This window comes from Cyanistes caeruleus, chromosome 2, assembly GCF_971803275.1.
Source record: "Cyanistes caeruleus chromosome 2, bCyaCae1.hap1.1, whole genome shotgun sequence".
In the NCBI taxonomy this organism is placed as follows: Eukaryota; Metazoa; Chordata; class Aves; order Passeriformes; family Paridae; genus Cyanistes; species Cyanistes caeruleus.
This window is the reverse complement of record NC_141702.1, coordinates 2554134-2575266: the sequence shown is the minus strand read 5'-3', so window position 1 is coordinate 2575266 and position 21133 is coordinate 2554134. Positions and strand designations below refer to the sequence as shown.

The following is a 21133-nucleotide window of genomic DNA, read 5'->3' as shown; positions in this document are numbered from 1 at the left end:
TCCTGTAAGATGTGACTTCAGTTAAATAAAGTTTTCCTGCTTGTTCTGTTGAATCTCTTATAGGCACTAGGCAATATCTCTCTACAACTCCCTGAAGGGAAGCTGTAGCCAGGTGGGGGTCACTCTCTTCTCCCAGACAACCAGTGACAGGATGGGTGGGGACAGCCTTAAGCTGCACCAGGGGAAATCTAGGCTGGACATTAGGAAAAAATTCTTCACAGAAGGAGTGATTGAGCACTGGAAGGGGCTGCTCAGTGAGGTGGTGGAGTCACCATCACTGGAGGTGTTTAAAAAAAGGCTGGATGTGGTAGTCAGTGCCATGGATTAGTTGATAAGGTGGTGTTAGGTCATAGGTTGGACTCGATGATCTCCAAGGTCTTTTCCAACCTATTCTGTGATTGCTTCTGCAGTGAAGTTTCAAGAGAAACATGGTCTAAATGTTAGATGAAGGCCAAGAATTAGTGTAATTCTGAGTTCTGCTCCCAAAGGGACAGAGCAATGGCGATGTAATCCTTGTGGTTTGCAGTTCAGAAAAATTCGATTACAGCATTTGCATCATGAGGTATGCAGGGAGTGCTGGCTGTGATAGTGCAAATGTCTTGTGGATTTTGGACTCTCCTCATTTGAGCTGCCTGATATGTTAAGCATCCACTGTGTGTATATCAGTTTCTTTAAGGTATTTCAAGTTAAATATCATAATATTAAATATCTAAAAAATCCTCTAAAATATCAACCACAGCCTTAACAGTGCTCTTGAGAGTCGCAAGTAATCCCCATTTGTTTTTTTTTTCAGCATTACTCCCAAAACAATGGCAGCTGTCCAAAGTAATGAAGTAGTGTTTCCTAAGGATGAAACAATAAATATTTCCTTTCCCAAGTATTAAAATCCCACCCTAGTTGTCATCCCAGTGGCATTGACAAAGAGCAGGGAAAAACCAGAGCAATTTGCTGTTAAGAGGCTGCACAGTAAAGGTCAAACCCCACATTCACAGCCCTGTGCTCCTTTCAGTTCATTACATTTGTTGCCCGTCTAATTTTTCTTAGAGAAATGTGCATAAATAACTTCCTGAAGTGAACAAAAGCACTGACTCATTATGACAGGTTACATTTTCAAAGCTCATTTCCAGATATAGAAGTTGCCAAGTTGTGGGTTTGGGTTTTTTTTTACCCTTTGGTGTCAGTGTCCTTTTCTCTCCCAAAGAGGCAGAACAGAACTTGACAGCTGACTCTCCCCTCACAGACTATGGAATTATCTTCTTTTCCCCTTTTCTTTTATAATCCATGCTTTTTTTTTTTTTTTTTTTTTTTTTTTTTTTTTTTTGTCAGAATTAACATCATGTTTTAATTTGTCTGTGCAAAGGCCAGCAGTCTGTCCTTCCTGGGAATTCACCTGCTTCCATCAGAGAAGCAGTTCATGGGTCTGGGGTCAGGCTGGGCCCATTTCTTTGGCTTTTTTTTTGGGCATTTTAGAGAATGAGGAAAGTTACCCAGGTCATTGTGCAGCTGAAACGTGTGAAAATGTTCACTAATTGTCCAAAGAGATGGACAAACTAAACCTTGAGAGTATCTGGGCTTCATCATTCTGCCCTGGTAGTGTCCCCCGCTTTGAACCGATCATGTTTTCTGGCATTATAAATGTTTGTTTGGGAAATTGCCTTGGCTTCACTTCCTCTCCTGTGTGGAATTCATAGAATCATGGAGTGGTTTTGGGTTGAAAAGGACCTTAAATCTCATCCTGTCCAGGGACACCTTCCACTATCCCAGGATGCTCCAAGCCCTCTCCAGCCCGGCCTTGGACACTTCCAGGGATCCAGGGACAGCCACAGCTTCTCTGGGCACCCTGTGCCAGGGCCTGCTCACCCTCACAGGGAACAATTCCTTCCCAATATCCCATCCATCCCTGCCCTCTGGCAGTGGGAAGCCATTCCTCCTTATCCCTCCAGACCCTTGTCCAAAATCCTTCTTCCTTTTACCCCATATTTAGGTATTTAAAGCAAAAAAAGCTCACACAGGACACATCAGCTGACAGTTCCTAGACTGTTGTGTCTTGAGGCAGAGGAAACTCCCATCTTGAAACAGGATTTTCCAATCCTGGCACTTGGTACATTTCTTGAGGGATCTGCAGTGTAATGAGGCCACTCTTTGATCTGGGTTCCTGTGAGGAGTTTGGGGTTTGTGGTAAGGGAATCTCTGGTGCTGGAGGACGATGCTCCCATTGTTTAATTGGCATTGCATAAATGCCAACCAGCCAAACCCATATTCCTCGTTAGCAGTAATGAAATAATGACATAAGGAAGTCCACGGGCTTTTTGATCAAAGTTAATAGAGGAGGAAATGCCAGTGTGGAGGTGGAAGTTTGAAAAATCACGGTATAGTTTGAGTTGGAAGGGACCTTGTAAAGCTCTTTTAGACCAACTCCCTGCCATGGAGCACCTTCCACTATCCCAGGGTGCTCCAAGCCCCATCCAGCTGGCCTTGGACACTTCCAGGGATGGGGAGATGCTGATTCCCTTTCAGTTTTTGGGGTGTCTGATGGGTGGCCGTGGGAGGATCTTCTTACTCTTAAGGCAGTCCTTGTTTGGAACATGGGCCTTTGAATATTTCACCAGACAAAATTAGACCTGTGGCAAATGAGCAAGAAAATGGAATTTCAGTGTCCAGAAGGACATTGTAAAGCTTCCTTTGATATTCACTTTGTAAACTGCATGGAGAAGTGTGGAGGTGCATAACCAGAGGAGCTTTTTTCCTATAGAAAATTGCATTTTTCCTATAGAAAAAAAATACTGCACGCATCAGGCTCACTTAAAAATGAGCAGTAAAAATATTTTAGTGGCATGGCAGTTTACTGAGATGTGAGGTGGCATTTTGAGGGTTTGACAACTGAGGGGGACATCGCCAGAGCAGCAGGATCTTCAAAAATAAAACTGGTTTTGGTAAGAGTCACTTGGGCTGTAGAAATAAGATTAGTTTGTGTGTGAGTATCTGTGTGCAAACCTGCCAGTATCATTTAATTGGTTTGTGTTGAAGTACATAAACTCCACGTTAACATCTGTACTTGAAACTAATTAAAAGAGATTTTTGGAGGATTCTTTACGTGCAATATGTGTTTTAAAGACCCCTTTACTTACTGCTAAGTGTGCCTTGAAAAATGAGCCATATTGTCTTTATTCCCCCATCTGTGTGGCTGCAGAGGGGAAAAAAACACAAAGCACAACACGCTTTTCTTGTTTCGTTTGCTTTTATTCCTGCAGGCTATGAAATCACCAGAATTAAAAGAACGATTGGAGGAATCGGAAAAGTTGATTCAGGAGATGACCGTGACCTGGGAAGAAAAATTACGAAAAACTGAGGAGATAGCTCAGGTTTGCTGCTTTATTTCCTCCTTCCTTGCCCCCGTTTTTTATGAAAAATAGGTTTGTTTTCTTTGTCTGTCACTTCATAGAGGTTGTCTGAGTCTCTCCCCACATTTATGGGTAAGTAGGTCAAGCTTGCTGCCCTTTTGAAAAGCTTCACTTAATTCCTGTGATAGATGGGTGCCTCCCAGATTACCACTCCAGTGACAATAATAAATTGTCACTGTATGCAAATGGAGAAGTTATTTAGGAAAAAAAAAAAAAATAATCCACAGATGAGAGGATTACAGGGATTTTTATATTCTTCAGGCAGTAAAATTGTTTGTGATGAGGGAGCACTGAGAGCATTCAGTGCAAGGTTATGGACTGAGTGCCTCAATGCACCAGTCAAAGGGCATTCAGAATGATAAAAAACATAGCTGTTGAGGATCTCTGTATGTTTTAACAGCTCCTAAAGTGATATTTAGGGCCTCAGAGCATAGCTGGAGATGATTACTTTGGAAAAATGATGCAGGTCACCACGGTTATTGCACGGCACTCCTGGTTCTTCCCACACAAATGCTGATGTATCTATTTGCAGAGGGGAGCTCTGGGAGGGGGAGGACTGTTGGGAGGTGATGAATAGTGTGTAATAAATAAGGGGAGAACGGAGCCTCTGGTACAAAGCCCTCTTGTAGATGCCACAATCAGAATAGACTGTGTTGACTTTGGTTTTAAAGATCCATTGTAAGAAGTGCTGCCTGTGACTACGAGGGCTTCCTGCCTTTCAGTGTAATTCCTCCTTGTGTATAAGGGTGGAGAAAAGAATAAAATAAAAAATAATAACAGTAAAAAAACACCCTGCTCTTATCCTTACACAATAGTTTCTAGGCATTGAATGTGTGAGGAGGTTGAAAAAAATGAAGTAATGGGCTCAGCTCTCCAGACTAAATGTGCATTAAGGTTTGCATGTTGCTGCTTTAACTCTCTGCTTTTCTGTCTCTAAATTCCCAGCCTGGTAGGATGTTTCAGGGCTGGGAGTTTTATGAGCCCTGAAATAGGGATATTTTTTCCAGGGGAGGGATAAAGATAAGTGTTTGAGCAGCACAGGCTGTTTTAGGAGTGTCTGGAAGTCAGTGGAAGCCACTCTGTCACTCCCCTCCTCACCTGGACAGGCGAGAGAAGATGTAACAGAAGGTTCCTGGCTGGAGATAAGGACAGGGAGAGATCAATCATCAATTACTGTCATGGGGAAAACTGATTTGACTGGAGAGAATGAGATTGATTAGTTACCAATCAGATCAGAGTAAGGTAATGAGAAATAAAAAACTAAATCTTAAAACGCTTTCTCCCCTCTTCTCCTTTTTTTCCAGGCTCCACTCCTGATTTTCTACTTCCTACCCCCAAGTGGGACAGGGATGTAGGGAAAGGGGGCTGAGCTCTGTTCTCCACATGTTGTCTTTGCTTTTTCCATCTGTCTCTCAGATTATGTCAGGATGGAGGGATATTTGTAAATCTTTGAGGAAAGGGAGATTCCTAACAGAGAGCAAGGACCATCGAAGAGGCATCAATAAGAGTTCAGAGCCTTAAACACCAGCCACATGAACAGGCAATTTTTTTTGCATTTTCAGTGAGCATTTGACATACTTTTAATGTTCTTTTCAGTGTTTAAGTTAATTAACATGAAGTCTTGAGAAAAAATTAACAGGAACTGGCTCTTTTTCTCTCAGTTAATCCTAAGTGATTCACATTGTGGGCCAAGTTCTCCTTAGGGCAACATGTGCTTTATCTTTGTAGATAATAAGGATTTTTGTGAACTTCAGAGCCTGGCACTGGTGATTGGAAGGGAGATCTTTGACATCACGCTGCAGTTTCTCCTCTGTTCTTTGTTTTCTCTCTCTCACACACACACACACATGACTTTTCCTTACAAGGACATTATGTTGGGTTTGTAAGTGTGTGGGGAGACAGGGAACAGAAAACCAAGAGCAAGTTGTGCCGTTTCTTTGCAATTTTAATCTTGATTAGACATGGTGCAGCTCCAGCGCTGAGCAGAGAATGATACTGAATATTGTGCCATAATCAGTTTTTAAATATAAAGCACGGTGATAGGTAAAGATAAACATTCCAGGATTATTCATACATTATTTAATTTTATATTTTTTAAAGTCTCAGCAACACAGAGAAAGCACTGTAGATCTCTTGTATGTTTTTTTTTTACTTCTTATTATTTAATTTCACCCTCTCCTGTTTCTCCTTCCCCCAGTAATCCTGTGAGCACCCTCCCATAATTATTTCTAATTTTTTAAATTTATTTTTATTATTTATTATTATTATTTATTTAATTAATTATATTTATTTTTATTTATTATTTATTTAATCATTATATATTGTTATTATTTATTATTATTATTTATTTTTTTGCTGTTGTGGACAGTGATTCTCGCTTCAGTTTTTCTCTGATCCTGGGAACAATCCTCAACTTTTCTATCCCAGTGGGTTTTTTTTAATAGAAGAATCCCTTTCTGTTCCTAAGTCAGAAATGTTTAATGTTCCTTTCACTGCTCTGGTCTCACCCAAACCCTTCCCTTTGAGAGATGTACATTTTTGCACAGTAATGCTTTGTTGGGCATTTCTATGAAGTCCTTTGACAAGAACAAAACACCATCCAAAACGCTGCTATTCTTGTTCAGCAGGAAGTGTTCTTTGCATTACTTAAATAGCAGGTTGCCAGTTTTTTGTCATTTTGATTGCTCTGGAACAAAGGATAGACATGGAGCTTGGCTTGGCAGGGATTTAACTTAACTTGTTGCTTTTTAGCTGGAAAGGGAGAATAAAGGGCTCTAGAGATGGCTTTGTGGTAGCGTTTTGCTGTTCCAGTGAGGTCATGGAGAAGCTCTGCAGTGCTGCAGGAGGCTGCTCCCGGCTGCTTTCATTTCCCACTGGGAATATGGGAATGTGTGGGACCCAAGCACGGAGCCCTCCGAGAGCAGAGGGGCGAGGACGGGAGGAATCACAGATACCCCCGCTCAGAGCTTGGTAGAACCGAGGCTTCTGTGCCCCACCTGATGCAGAAGGAGGAGTTTCCTGTTCTAGAAGTATCAACTTGTCATTTTTGCAGATGGGAATGGATTTCCGAAGGGTCGTGCGTCAATCGGATAAATTTTGATGGCTGCTCTCTTACAGGAGCGTCAGAAGCAGCTGGAAAGTCTTGGCATATCCCTGCAGTCCTCTGGAATAAAAGTTGGGGATAATAAGTGCTTCCTGGTTAATTTGAATGCAGATCCAGCTCTCAATGAACTCCTGGTGTACTATTTAAAGGTAAAAATATATTTTTGTATATAAAATTTTTCTAATGTCAGAAGCGGGCCTCTAATTCATTTAGCAGAGGTGTACTTAGAGAGTTTTACAAAACTGTATATCTGAAAATATTAAAATTTTTATCTTACACAACCTTTTTATTTCAAATGTAATTATTTCTAGCACAGGAAAGGTTTGGGGATTCGATGTTTTTGTTTTGGTTTTCTTTTGCCTTTTTTTTTAACAAGAAATTTAGATGTGTTCTTTATGAGAAACCACTTCCTGTTCTGGGATGAGATTTTTTTTTGTTGGTTGGGTTTTTTTATGTAAAATTTCACAAGCTTTTACCTATGAAAATGTTTTATATGGGGGTTGGGTGTAGCAGTAGCTAGCTTCTCCATGTGCAGTCTAAATTCTGGCTGCCGTCTTCAGTTTATGAAATGCACTTTTAATCCTCTTCGTGCAACTTACCAGGAGTGAAAAACAAGTTCTGTTCTGCCTCAGCACTTCTGATGTGCAGTCCTCTTTCTGGTATTAACTATCAAACACATGATGTGACTTCTGGACCCTGTGCTGAAACACTAGGGAAGTTTATTGTGGTTTTTTATGAATTTTAGATGGAGGACTCAGGAGGAGAAACGAGGCACAACCATTTTAAAGTCACATCTTGGAGTGCAACTCCTAAAGATTTCGCAGCAAACGTCGGCAGTTTGAGCTCCACATTAAATCATTCTCTTCCCTTTGAAGTGGGGTAGAAACTCTGAAAGCAGCCACAAAATCAGCAATTAGGCTGAAAGATGGTTTTGGTTTAGTCAGTCTTAGGAAATACGTGATCCTCTTTTATATCTGCCATCGTGGCTCTGCGATATCTCAATAAAAACAAGAACTCTTTTTCCATGTTGTATCTGCTGAAAATAACCACATTAAAAAGGAGATAAGAGCTGAGGTTTTGGGAGAGGTTGACTCTTTCCCAGATTTGCACATAGAAGTCCAGAGTGTCACTCAGCTGCTAAATCACTGACAGATACTGGGACAGATCCCACTTCTCCCAGTGGTCACTGGGAACAAGGACAAGAGCAAGGCAAAGCCTTTGGTCCATCAGTGCCAGCAGGAAAAGTCTCAGGTGGTTCTGTGCTCCTTTCCTTTTCCAGGGAAAGCTCCTTGGGGTAGATTTTCTAACAAAGGTTGATCTCCTTCAATTAGTCTTTGGTTTTTTTTTTTAATAACTCAGATTTGTCTTGCTCCTGTGGAATTTTGGTGTAAAACAATCCCCCGTCCTTTGAAATTATTATGATAAAACTACTCTGTTGTTTCTCAGAATATTTGCCCATGTTCCCTCTGAACTGTGTGTTCAGCAGGTCCTTCAAGTACTGAAGAACAACCTGAACTCTGACCTGTCTAAACTGTTCCTCAAAGTTGCCTTGGAGATGCCTAAAAAAGAGATTTCTGTGCCAAAAGGGGGAGCCAGCCCTGGCAGTGGTGGAGCCCCCATCCCTGCAGGGATTTTAAAGCTGTTATGGATGTGGCACTTGGGGACATGGGGCAGTGGTGGCCTTGGCAGAGGGGTTGAATGGCCTTCAACCATGAGGTTTTTCCAACCTCAGCAATTCTGTGTGTGGGGTGATCCTTCATCTTCCAAATCCCCCATACCTGAGTGCTCCAGGAATTTCCTGAGCTGTTGCTGATCGAGGTGGAACCTCCATAATCAACTGTGGATCTGCCATTGCGAGCCTGTCTTAATTCCTGCCTGAAATCCTTCATTCCTTTGGCTTCTACAACATTCCAAGGCACTGAATTCCTCCACTAAATCATGAAATTCTCTTCATTTTCATGTTTAACTGTTGCCTGTAAACTTTCCTCAGTGCTCCCTGCTTGTTACTGTGAGACAAAGCGTTGATTTGCTTCCCTTTTTCCCTCTAAGGGAAGAGTTGAACAGCTGTGAAATTTTGGGACCAGATGACACAACACATCCAGAAGGAGAATGGGTGTTTTAGACCCAGTGAACCTCTGCAATCCATCATTAACATCTGAATTAATTTTTCCCCAGGAGCACACGTTAATAGGCTCAGACAACTCTCAAGATATCCAGCTGTGTGGAATGGGAATTCTTCCTGAGCACTGCATCATAGACATCACCCCAGAAGGACAGGTTATGCTGACCCCTCAAAAAAACACCAGGTGAAGGAATAAAATGCAGCCAGAGCTGCTTGATAGTTGTCATTTTATCCAGTGTTTTATGATTAATGGTGCACTAAGATGCTTGGAAAACAAACTTCTCCATCTCCTTCGTAGTAAGGAAAATTCTGCTTTTTGTATGCTGCTTTTACATTTTAATTGTCACCTGTTCCTCTGTCAGCTCATGTTCCATTCCAGTGAGATTTCTCTCAGGGAGGGTGTTTGTAGACCAAATTTTCAAAGAGAAGATGGGTAAATTGCATGTGCTTTCAGCAAGTAGATACACACTGATTTGCAGCTGTGTAGATGCAACTCCTATCAAAATTTGAATTAATTTTCTAGGAAATCTGTTGATATGCAAAGAGCTGCTGAAGCATTTGTTGCTTTATTCAATTAAGTAGCTCTACTTGAGAAGCAGCTGGCATATTCAGATTGATCACAAAATGACATGCAGAGTTAGCATCTCCAATAATTTATTGTTAATACACAAAATTCAAACTTTTCTCATTTACGCTGATTTGTGGCTGATCCTGCTTGGAGCAGATTTGACTGGGTGACAACCTGAGTTTCCCTTCAAATTTGAGTTATCCCATCATCCTATTTTTCAAAGTTAATCTGACTCTGAAATAAAAGTAGTTTCTGATTATTTCAATTAGTGTCTTTAAGCAATGCTTGTAGCAAAGGTATCTGTTGCCTTAATCAAATATTTCTACTTTGTGTCTGTATTTCACAGCAGTGTGCAAGTGGTTTTTTTTTCTGGTGACTTTTTCAGGCTGCTCATTTTTAAGCTCTAATTTGACTCCCCAGACACAGCTGTAGTAATATCTGTCTAAATGCACTGAACTTCATGAGCTTAGGAGGTCAAAAGAAGCTGAATTTGAGGCACTGGGTAATTCAGTGAATTTTCTGGGAATATTTTGCCTGTTTGCAATCCATAAATCTTTTCTACTTTTCCTTGTTGCAGTAATGAAAGTAATACTGGGAGGGGGAAAAAATTACGCTTTCTATAATTATATTTACTTTAGATTTTTGCCTTTTCACAGGACATTTGTGAATGGCTCTGCTGTCGTTTGTCCCATCCAGCTTCACCATGGAGACAGAATCCTGTGGGGAAACAACCACTTCTTCAGGTAACAAAAGTTATTAAAGGAATTGTAAATTGGCACCCACTTTGGCTTTTAAGGTATGAGGAAAGAGGTGGATTATAAAAGCAATAGTGATATTGGACTGGTTTTTATTGCTAAATGTTATTACAAGGTCACTGTGCTCTCTGTCCCCTGTAGTCCCAGCCATATCTGTGACCTTCCTGTATCAGACAGGATCACTGGTAGGTGTTTTTTGTTCAAGACTGTACTTTGAAACGCTCTGAAATACCTCAAAAATCAGTGGATTTGAACAATAATCTAAAATTTCATAGCTTTATTTTATTCTTAAAAGGAGAACCCCACGTAAAAAAGTGAGGTGTCACTTCGTTATTGCCCCTAAATTATTTGGATGTGGAATGACTAAAAAAATGTCATGATTATTTAAACTGTATTACTGGTGGTATCAGGTACTTAATTATGAGAATGTAGAATGGATTGATTAGTTTACCTAAGGCTCCTGTTTTTGCCCTGAGGAAAGTTACACCCACAGGAGATCAATAAAATTTGAAAGGGGAAAAAAAAAATCTTCTGATTTGGAGGCTCTACTGAATTCTAACAATATTTGAAAGCAACCCTGTGCTTCAGAGCTGAGCAATTAATAGTTCTTTAAAACTTTTCCTCTTAATTAAAGGCTGAATTTGCCAAAGAAGAAAAAGAAGGCAGATCACGAGGATGAGGAGCGGGACAGCTCCATGAAGTGCAGTAACAGTGTGGAGCAGCTGGATATAGATGGAGACAATTCCAGTGAGGTGTCCAGTGAGATTAACTTCAGCTACGAATATGCCCAGATGGAAGTCACCATGAAGGCTCTTGGTAGTAATGGTAAGGAGCCACAAAAATTATTGGGAATATGTACAAAATATGAGGATAACCACAGACTTTTGCCCTTATAACTTCCTTTTGGAGAATTTTTTTCTCGTCAGTGACTCATCACAGTCATTTTTGTGCTTGAGGAGGGAAAAATAACCATGGCAGACTGTTTGGTTTGGCAGTTCTTGCTGAGGGGAAAGCCAAAAGTGGAATGCTGGTGGAACTGCAGTCTCAAATCAAAGTGTTTTCACTTGGCTGTTTATTTTTCTTGTGTTATGTCTCACTCAGGCATTAACTGCAGAGATTTCTGTCTCTGAAACGGTGTTTTTGAGTTTTTGTGGTCTTATGTAGCTGTCCCAGAATGACATTATTTTAGGAAACAGGAGGACTTTTTTTTTTTTTTTAAGCTTGGGCTTTCCCTTCTGTTTTCTCTTAAATCATCTGTCCTGTAAATGTTTGTTTTGCTTCAGAATTCAGCATCAATTTCTAAACACACACTGCAACCAAAAAAGCCTTTCCCTTTTTACCTGCTACCTGTGCTCACACCACGCATCCAGGACCCTCCTCAGCATGGATTTCACTGCAGCACTTCCTTTATTTTCAAATTCTGCCTAGACCCTATGCAGTCAATCCTGCAAAGCCTGGAGCAGCAGCACGAGGAGGAGAAGAGGTCAGCTCTGGAGAGGCAGAGGCTGATGTACGAGCACGAGCTGGAGCAGCTGCGGCGGCGGCTCTCGCCCGAGAAGCAGCATTTCCGCAGCATGGACAGGTTCTCCTTCCACTCCCCCAGCGCCCAGCAGCGCCTCAGGCAGTGGGCAGAGGAGAGGTGGGTAACCCACTGTGGCCATCAGGGGGGTTCAGTCAAATTTCTGCAGTGAATTTGGCAAGATCTCAGTTGTGCTGCGCTTGTGGTGAATTTCTGTGAGGGCTCGTGGTGGGGCATTGATAGATCACAGCTATAATACTTATCTAAAAATCACAGAGTGATAGAACAGGTTGGGTTGGAAGGGACCTCAGGGACCATCCAGTTCCACCCCTGCCATGGAGAGGACACTTCCCACTATCCCAGGTTGCTCCAAGCCCTGTCCAACCTTGAACACCTCCAGAATAACCAGATCTAAAATGGTAGAAAATATGAGAAATAATGAGTTCCTGCTTTGTTATTAAGGAGAAGCTCTATCCTGATCAGCAGCAAATTTAACTAAAGATGGGGTGATTGGATGAAATTTTGAGGCTCCTGTGGGAATTTGTTCCTTCATGGGTCATGCATGACTCAGCTGCAGGAAGGTTTTTTTGCTCTCCACTCGCATCCAGCTGTCTGACCTGGCAGGTTCTGGCAGGCAGAAGAGTGCAAATGAAAAACAGGAGTAAGAGGATGATACAAAGAATTTTAATCCAGATCATGGTAAAAACCATTTAATAACCACAGAGGGGTCACTGTTCACTCGGTCTCTTCTGCACTGAGTTATTTACTTCAGCCACTAAATAATCTTTCCCACTATTGCTCTCAAAAAGAGCAGCTGCAGGAGGAAGGTGAAACCCTAAATAAATAAGTGTGGTAAAGACATTGTCATGAAAAATACAAATCTAGTATATTTGGATAGAAAAGCAACTTTGGAAGTAAAAGGTATTTCAGACAGCCTGACAAGGTGCTAGCTTTGTGCCTGGGATGTTTTGTGGCACCAGATTCCTTGGCTGCACAGTTGCCACTCTCTCTCACGCTTGCCAGGAAGTCATGTCTGAATAAACCTTTCTGTGTAACATGGAACATCCACATCTGTGGTGGGGAAGCTCTGGAATGAGCCACACAGTAGCTGCCTGTTCAGCAGATGCATAGAGAAGTCTTCAAAGCCAGCAGCATCCTAATTTTCATATTGGCTAAATTTATACAGATAGGGTTGGGTTTTTTCCCCCAGTTGAAATGTAATTTCATACACCTGATTATTGTGTTAAAAATGATTCTGGTGTGGAGGGACCTGAAAGTACTTCCAGTTCCACCCCCTGCCATGGGCAGGGACACCTTGCACGATCCCAGGATGCTCCAGGCTCCATCCAGCCTGGCCTTGGACACTTCCAGGGATCCAGGGACAGCCGCAGCTTCTCTGGGCACCCTGTGCCAGGGCCTCCCCACCTTCACAGGGAACGATTCCTTCCCAATATCCCATCCATCCCTGTCCTCTGGCAGTGGGAAGCCATTCCCTGTGTCCTGTCCCTCCATCCCTTGTCCCCAGTCCCTCTCCAGCTCTCCTGGAGCCCCTTTAGGCCCTGCAAGGGGCTCTGAGCTCTCCCTGGATCCTTCTCTTCTCCAGGTGAGCACCCCCAGCTCTCCCAGCCTGGCTCCAGAGCAGAGGGGCTCCAGCCCTTGGAACATCTCCATGGCCTCCTCTGGACTCTCTCCATGTCCTCTTTACGCTGGGAGCCCCAGAGCTGAGCCCAAGGATGTGTAGGTCCAGACCTTTGCCCAAGTTGAGGTGAAGTCCAGGGCTTGTGAGCGTGAGGTTGCTCCTGGGTTTTCCGGAGGGGCTCATCTGTCCCATGTTTGTAGCAGCCCTGCTGTAATGTCACCTGTCCCCTCTTCAGTCCTCACCCACAAGCTCTGAGTTGCCTCCTCATCCATTTGTTTTGCTTTCAGTACATAAACCTCATGATTTGTCCTCTCTCCCTTTCCCAATCCTGTTCTTCCAGAGAAGAAATGCTGACCCACAGCCTGAGGAAGCTGCGAGAGCAGATTGTTAAAGCCAATTTGTACGTGAGAGAAGCCAATTTTATCGGAGAGGAACTGGACAAGAGGACAGAGTACAAAGTGACCCTCCAGATCCCAGCTTCAAGCCTTAATGCCAACAGCAAGGTACAGCCACCCTGACTGAATTAAATGGCTGTTTAGTAAGTTTGTCCCCCAGTGTTCAGATTTCTTTTACTCTGACTGTAATGGTTGAGTTAGTTTTCCACTAATGTGCATTAAATATGTCTCTGCTACATCCTTATCTTATTTTATACCAGGAAAATCCTATAATGTGCCTTAAGAGCACCAAATTTGTGCCTTGCACCAAATGTTGTGGTGCAAGACCTTTCCCCTGGTGTTGAAGTTCCCACTTGCTGCTGTCTCTGCAGGATTTTTGGTAACATCTACTGCAAGTGTTTACCATCCCTTTGTGGGCATTTGACTTTGCATCATCCCAGTGAGCTGCAAAAATTCTGCCATCCCCATTATGGAGGGACTGGAACAAAGAGGACTTGGATTGTTTGTTCCCAGGCATTTTAGAAATTTTGGAAGGAGGGAGCTGAACCCAAACTTCTGTGTCTCAGGCTGGCTACCTAAGCTGGTGTTATTTCATGGAGCCAAATCAGTATTTTGGTGATACTCAGAGTGTCCTTAGTGCAGTAGATGGATTTTATTCCAGGATTCTAATTTTTGACAGTTGTTTTAGAAGTTTTTGTCTCAGTCTTCTGGGGAAGACACATACAGAACCAGGACAATAAAGGGGGTTAAGTATCTGCACTAACTGAAAGTTGCAGTAATTTTAGCTGGAACTCCAGGCCTGCTGTAACTTGAGGATATATGTGAAATGCTTAAGTGTTCCCATTTCTAACACTTATGCAAAGTGAAAATCCACAGAAACCAGTGCCTGTAGCTGTGATTAGACTTCCCAGTTAAAGCAAGCACCAATACACTGTGACAGCTGAACTCAGAGCTTGTCACACTCAGATTTGGCTGCTCAAGCCAGAATAAAAAAAAAAAGAACAGACTTTTCCCAAATATATTCTCAAGTTTGTGTTAGTTTTAAACTCCTTTTGCACTGCTGTGACACGAATTCCTTCTTGGCATCCCTTGAATTGTTTTGCAGAGAGGTGCAATTCTCAGTGAGCCTGCAATCCAGGTGAGGAGGAAAGGGAAGGGCAAACAGATCTGGTCACTGGAAAAGCTGGAGAACCGACTGGTGGATATGAGGGACCTCTACCAGGAGTGGAAAGATTGTGAGGAAGACAATCCAGTAAGTAAAAAACACTCCTGTAATTACATTCCTCTTACGTTTTCAGGAGGATTGTTGGGTGGAGGTGGGGAGAGAATATGCAAGGAGCTGAGTTTCCCTGAGGTTTTGCTTTTCCTGAATTGATCCTCAGCATTTCATTAACCCTTATCTTGTCACTCTGATCCCTGCTTGCATGCATAGCTTGGTGGGGGAATGGAGCACACAATGGGAAGCAGCAGGTAACACAACAGCAGTTAATGTTCAGGAATCTGGCAAAGTTCAGGAGAATTTGCTCAGGACAGGCCTTACCCAAAGTAGAATTCACCTCCATTCTTCTTGTGATCCAATCTGGCCTCTTGCTTGAGTCCCTTTTTTCTTTCCCTGGGCTGGTTGTGCAGCACTTTGAAAAGTGTTTCCTGGGAGATTTGGTTTCCTGACAGGACTCTGGATTTGCTGGATTTGCTTGCAGGTGATGAGAGCTTATTTCAGGAGAGCTGATCCCTTCTACGACGAGCAGGAAAACCACAGCCTTATCGGAGTAGCCAATGTTTTCCTTGAGTGCCTGTTCTATGATGTGAAGCTTCAATATGCTGTTCCAATCATCAATCAGAAGGGAGAGGTTTGTCATTCTTTACCATCTGTCCTTACTCAGCTGTTTAATTACAGCCTGTGGATCCTACAACCAGGATGAAGTAGATAATTTCCAGTTTCATGTGCACGAGTTCTTCGCTAGCAATGTGGAGTTGTGTAAATCCCGTAATACTTTACTGGGGTTTTCAGACAGCTCTGAATCCCAGCACGGTGACTGTGAAAGGAGAGAGGTTCCTGAGCACCTTCCTGAGGGAAATACCCCAAAATAATCCTTAGGATGAGTTATAGCTCCACTGGTTTCCCTGCCTGCCATTAAGAAAATAGGTTCTTAAGTGTATTCTGTAAGAACAACCTCAAAGGCAGCAGAGCACACCAGGCAGCATTCTCCATGCTCTGCATCAAGTGTGCACTTTGCAGACTCTCCAGAGTCAGGTTTGAAGGTGAGATTGGTCCCCAGGTCACCTCAGCAATTTCTTCACGGTTTTTGCAACAAAGGCTTTTTGATTCTTGTGCCAGAGCGTTCTTGGTGTGGTGCAACAAATGCAGAGTGCAAGAACAGTGCAAAAAGGAATAAAATGTTGGCTGCTTACAGACTGGGAGGGGGTGAACCTGTCACTGTTTTCTGGCCCACAAATAATTCTGAGTCCTGTCCTGCCAGGTTTCAGGTCGTCTCCACGTGGAAGTTGTCCGAGTGAGCGGGGAAATCGATGACAGGCTGGTGGGAGGTGAGGACAGTCCTGACTACTCCAATGAAAATGACATCCAGGAGAGAAAGCTTGTCTGCAGGGTGAGTTCCAGATGGATCCCAACCTCTGAGCAACCTTCTCTCTTCCCATCCTGAGTCAGAAAGAAATCCTTGGCTTCTGGACATTGGATGTCTCTTTGTAACCTCATTTTGTTTCTGGAGTGGCTGAAGTAACATAAGATAAGATAATTAGTTGGGGTTTGTCCCTTTCATTAATTGTATTTATATGCCAAAGGCTCACCCCAGGAAGCTTCTTGATATCCAGGGAAGATCTTTGTATTAGGATTGGCACTGCAATACCCAATTCAATGAGAGTCACAGAGTCTGATAAACTCCCAACATTCTAGTAATCATTTTCTCTTCATTTTCTCTTCATTTTCTCTTAATATTTCTTTTTCTCTCAATATTTCTTTCTCTAAATATTTAATATTTTGTAAAATATGTACAGTCTGTTTATTACTGTTAGTAATAAGAAGAAAATCAGTAGGAAGTATTTACTAGAAGTTCTGTGTTATATGGTAAAACTACAAATTACAGGTAAGAAAAGAAAGGCAAAAATTATTAGAGGGAGTGGTCCCCAGCCTTGCTGACCTCTGGACAATCTGAACTATTTGGGAGAAATTGTGGGGGTATTTTCTCCCCACTTTTTTGTCCTGTCCTATAGAGTTCCAGCACTTACAAGCAGAATGGGGCAATTTGGCAAAAAATATTCCTGCCTAGTCATGAGGATCATACTGCAGAAGTTCGACTCATTTGGTCTTAATTTGACAAATGGAGAATAAAAGTTTATTAGATAGATGGTGAATATGATGGCTTTTAGATCAGAATGAGAATTTTGTTTCGATTTTGCCTTGATTTGATGAAGGGACAGGTTAATGTTGCATTATTTGGGGTTGATTTTGGGTTACTTCCAGCATCACAGAGTAAGAACAAGTAGTATCTTAAACCAAGGATTTTTGGAGCATAAAGGAGCCACTGGAAATACGAGATTTTTATTGTATTCCTCTTCAATTGCAATGGGTTTGGTGCATTTCACCATTAAAAAATGAGCAGAATATCCCTTCCAGGAAACATGAGCCTGGTGACATCTAGTGTTCAGCTGCTGCACTCCAAATATTGTCTCCTAGTGCAGAAATTTCGTTTGCTAAATTGATTTTGGTTTGCTCTTCTTATTTTTGTTATCCTTTGCGGTGGAACATTGTTCTGCCGGGTGATGTTTTTAATTCCATGCCTGATGAAAAATAAATGCTTTTCATTTCTCTCTTGCCTCCTTTCCAGATTAAAATACTTCAAGCTACAGGTTTGCCACAGCACCTGTCCAACTTTGTGTTCTGCAAATACACATTTTGGGATCAGGTGGAGCCAGTTATTGTTGCCCCTGAGGTGGATCCTTCCCAGTCTTCCATCAGCAAGGAGCCGCGGTGCATGGTTGTCTTCGACCACTGCAATGTAATTTATTTTTCTTTACAATCTTTTTAAATTGAAATCTTTTTAAATTTAAATCTTTTTAAATTTAAATCTTTTAAAATTTTCTGTTTCATTAATTAAACTGTAAGGCAGGCAAAAAAAAAAGCAGGTTTAGGTTTCTGTAGCAGTTTTATCTGCCTGTTTTCTCACGTTGTAGTTCAGGATGCCCTAATACCATTTTTAATTTCATAATGTTGGTACAGTAATTTTTTTTTTTTTTTTAGTAAGGACTTAAATGTCTTCAGAGTCCATTTAAGTTTGATTCTTCTACACTGTTCATTTGTACAAAAATTACTGAAGGTGAAGTGGCTTAATAAAGGAAAACATCAGTTCATCAGAGAAACTTACATTAGAATTTCTCCGCAGTAAAATTCACTGTGGATGAGGGATATTTATCTGAGGATATTTGATGTCAATAACTGAGCTGATCACTCTAAACTCTGATGAAATGAAGAGAAATGTCCCAATTCTGGGACAGGGGGCTGCTGTAGGTGCTGAAGTTGGGTTGTTAGAGGTCAGATCAGAGTATTTAGGACGGGCTCTTTCTTCCCACTGGCTTTGGAGCACCTGAGCAGAGGCATCTTAAAAGAGAGATCTAAAGTCAGCTTGGATGAATCCCAGCCAAATCAGCCCAGTTCTCATCGTGTTTTATCACTTCTCATCACACTGAGCAATTTATTCCTCTTACCATTTGTGAAATGGATGTAACACCTTCTGATGAGTTTTGATTTCCTGATTCTGAACATTACAACATGTGCTTTGATTTTTTTTCTCAGCCATTGGCTCTGGGCTTGCAACAGCCTGTGGTCATTTTTCAGCTCCTTGCAGACTTTAATCTTTGGAAAATCACATGCCTTTGACCTGCCTCCTGCTTTTACAAACTGAGGCAACACTTCCTTTCCCCTGGGCTGTGTCTTGGGAACCAGGGGGGTTTTACTAAATGCTTTTATTAAAATCAAGGCTGCAAAATCTCCCAGCCTGAGCCGTGTAGTCACAGTTACCAACTGATTTGTCCCTTCCAGGAGGTTTCTGTGAATATTTCTGAAGACTTCATGGAACATCTTTATGATGGTGCTTTGGCCATTGAAGTTTACGGGCACAAGCAGAGCGGTGACCGCAAAAACCCAGCCCTGTGGGATTTGGGAATAATTCAAGCCAAAACACGCAGCCTTCGGGACAGGTAAATGTGGAAAATACATCTTTGGTTGGAATTTGGGAAAAATCACTCTCTGAGGTGCCTGGTTTTGAAGCAGGTTTGGGGTAAGGAGTCAAATTTTCAACTGGAGGCCACTGGATGACTCCAATTCATTCCTGGCTATGAAATGCCATCCCTGTAATGCTTCCACTGAGAAAGTATTATTCCTTATTACCTCACTTTGGATAAATATGCAATATTATGGTAATTCAGACTGCAGGGGGGTGTTGTTTGTTTGCTGGCACCATTTGTTGTCCCCAAAGTAATCTTGTAGTAGCATTTTCTTAAATGTGAGTTGTTTTGCCTCTTCAATTAGCAGGCAGCTCTGAATTTTAATTTATTGGCAGTTACTTCTCTTTTGACTTGCAGCTTAAGCTTATGTTGACTATTGAGCTGCATATAGGTAAATTTAAAATAGAAGTAAGGGAAATACAGCAAGGAGGAAAGGGATGCCCTAAAATAGTGAATTATGTTTGATAGCTAAATAGTGAGCACCTCTATCCTTTTTAATTTTGAAGTTCCACAAAAATGTTTCTTATTAAGCTCTGGGAAGAGCTGGAATGATATGAAGAAGGGCAGGAAACTGCTCTGAATTTTGAGAGCTTGTTGAGACAATGTCATATTTCATTCTTCTCTCTTCCATCTCAATCTGATTGCCCTGACAACACTGGGCTTCTGTGGGCTTCTGGTTTCTCTGAAACCAGAGCTTCAATGTGGAATTGGGGCTTGTATTGGAATCAGGAAAAGGCTTATTTCTGGTGTTTGATTAAAACAGCTGCCAGGAGAGTTTAGAAGCACTGCACAGCTGGTGCCTGTGTGCTCACCAGTGATGCATTTATTGCAGCGGTTGTTGGTGCTTTAATCTGCACTCTGAGCTCAGTGTTTTGATGTTTTAATTCCTTTTTCTTTGGGGGAAAAAAAAAAAAAACCAACAAAAAAAACCAACCAAACAAAAGGAACAAGCCAGTGTGTGATTTGTTGTGCAGGTGGAGTGAGGTGACCCGCAAAGTGGAGCTGTGGGTTCAGATCCTGGAGCTGAATGAGAACGGGGAGTACTGCCCAGTTGAGGTGACCCCCGCCAAGGACGTCAGCACAGGAGGCATCTTCCAGCTCAGACAGGTGAGGTTTTTACTGTCAGTAACAAAATCAGCAGGATTTATTTACTAGCAGTTCTGCTAGGCAGAACAGGCAGGGTTCCAGCTGTGCAAAAAGCACCTGGGAAGTTTTGCTTTGCATGGCCAAGGTATCCAAAGAAACATCAAGCTTGGGTGCAAAACATGATGTTGTGGAAAACAGAAGTAAAGTGGGACACAGAGCAAAACTCAGCTTTAAAGTGATCAAAGCCCTCCCTGTAACCTTTTTGCTCTGTCCTGTGCCAGCACCTGGCAGAAGGGACATCAGTCTCCACTCAACTTCATTATTTTTTAAAGAGGTCCAGAGTTCCCTTCTATTTGATCCTTCCAGCCAAGCACTCCTTTGTTCTTTGAATTCTGCCTGCTTTAACTTGTTAATGCTTAACTGGACAGCTCACGTTTTCAAATGGTGAGCTATTGATAAGCTGCTGCCCAAAGAACAGGAGGAATCAGTAAAAATTAGATACAGGCTGCTCCTCTGACCTCACCAACTCCTTTGATTTTTATTTTAATTTTATTTTTATTTGCTTATTTTTCCCCCCTTACAGTTTAACTAAAGAGCAGTTGCTTTGCTGCACTGATGCCATCAGTGGGTCAGAATTTTCTGTCAAGGAGAGCAGAGTCAAGAAACGTTCACTGAAATTCCAGTAGCTCACCAAATTAGACTATTTGCTCTCCTCTTTTGTAGGTGGGGAAAAGATCGCATTTTCTGCTTCCAGAAGTATTAAAAATAAAATCCTGTAAGGGTATATTGGAAAACCCTCCGGAAGAGTAAACTGGGGAGTCATTGAATGCTGAACTTTTATTTTCCTCTATGAATTCATAAATCCTGTAAATATAAATCCTTGCTACAGGAAGGGGATCTCTTGAACATGGTGCTATTGGGAAAAACAGAATACTCCTTGCCAATGTCTGCCAGTAGAGGTCTCTCTGGAATTAAACTTTCAGCACTTTATATTCTTTTCTTTTTAAACAATAATTTCAAATTGTTCTTTTGTACAGGGGCAGTCTCGACGAATCCAGGTTGAGGTGAAATCTGTGCAGGAGTCTGGGACCTTGCCTCTGATGGAGGAATCCATATTATCTGTTGGTGTTGGCTGTGTTCAAATAAAACATGTCAGGTCACAAAATTATCAGGTAAAACTCTGAATATTTACTCTCAGCTATTTCCAAGAGCTGGAAAGCATAAAGGGGAAACATTTTCCATGGTAAAAATAACCCTTGTAAGATGTTTTGTGTCTCTTCTGGTTTTGGTTGGGTGTTTTTTTT

At 41.9% G+C, this 21133-nt stretch overlaps 1 protein-coding gene across 5 annotated transcripts in view; it reads left to right on the top strand.

The window, feature by feature from the left end:
• KIF13B (kinesin family member 13B) overlaps nt 1-21133 on the top strand; it is a 118350-nt gene that overhangs the window by 60219 nt on the left and 36998 nt on the right. For all 5 annotated transcript variants that reach the window (XM_086875477.1, XM_086875479.1, XM_086875476.1 and 2 more), the window contains 14 exons: nt 3252-3362; nt 6519-6653; nt 8680-8810; nt 9851-9937; nt 10584-10774; nt 11378-11588; nt 13448-13610; nt 14608-14754; nt 15203-15352; nt 15983-16111; nt 17348-17518; nt 18559-18716; nt 19718-19850; nt 20867-21001. In XM_086875477.1, coding sequence (XP_086731603.1) covers nt 3252-3362; nt 6519-6653; nt 8680-8810; nt 9851-9937; nt 10584-10774; nt 11378-11588; nt 13448-13610; nt 14608-14754; nt 15203-15352; nt 15983-16111; nt 17348-17518; nt 18559-18716; nt 19718-19850; nt 20867-21001 — 2052 coding nt within the window. The remainder of the gene's footprint in view (nt 1-3251; nt 3363-6518; nt 6654-8679; nt 8811-9850; nt 9938-10583; nt 10775-11377; nt 11589-13447; nt 13611-14607; nt 14755-15202; nt 15353-15982; nt 16112-17347; nt 17519-18558; nt 18717-19717; nt 19851-20866; nt 21002-21133) is intronic.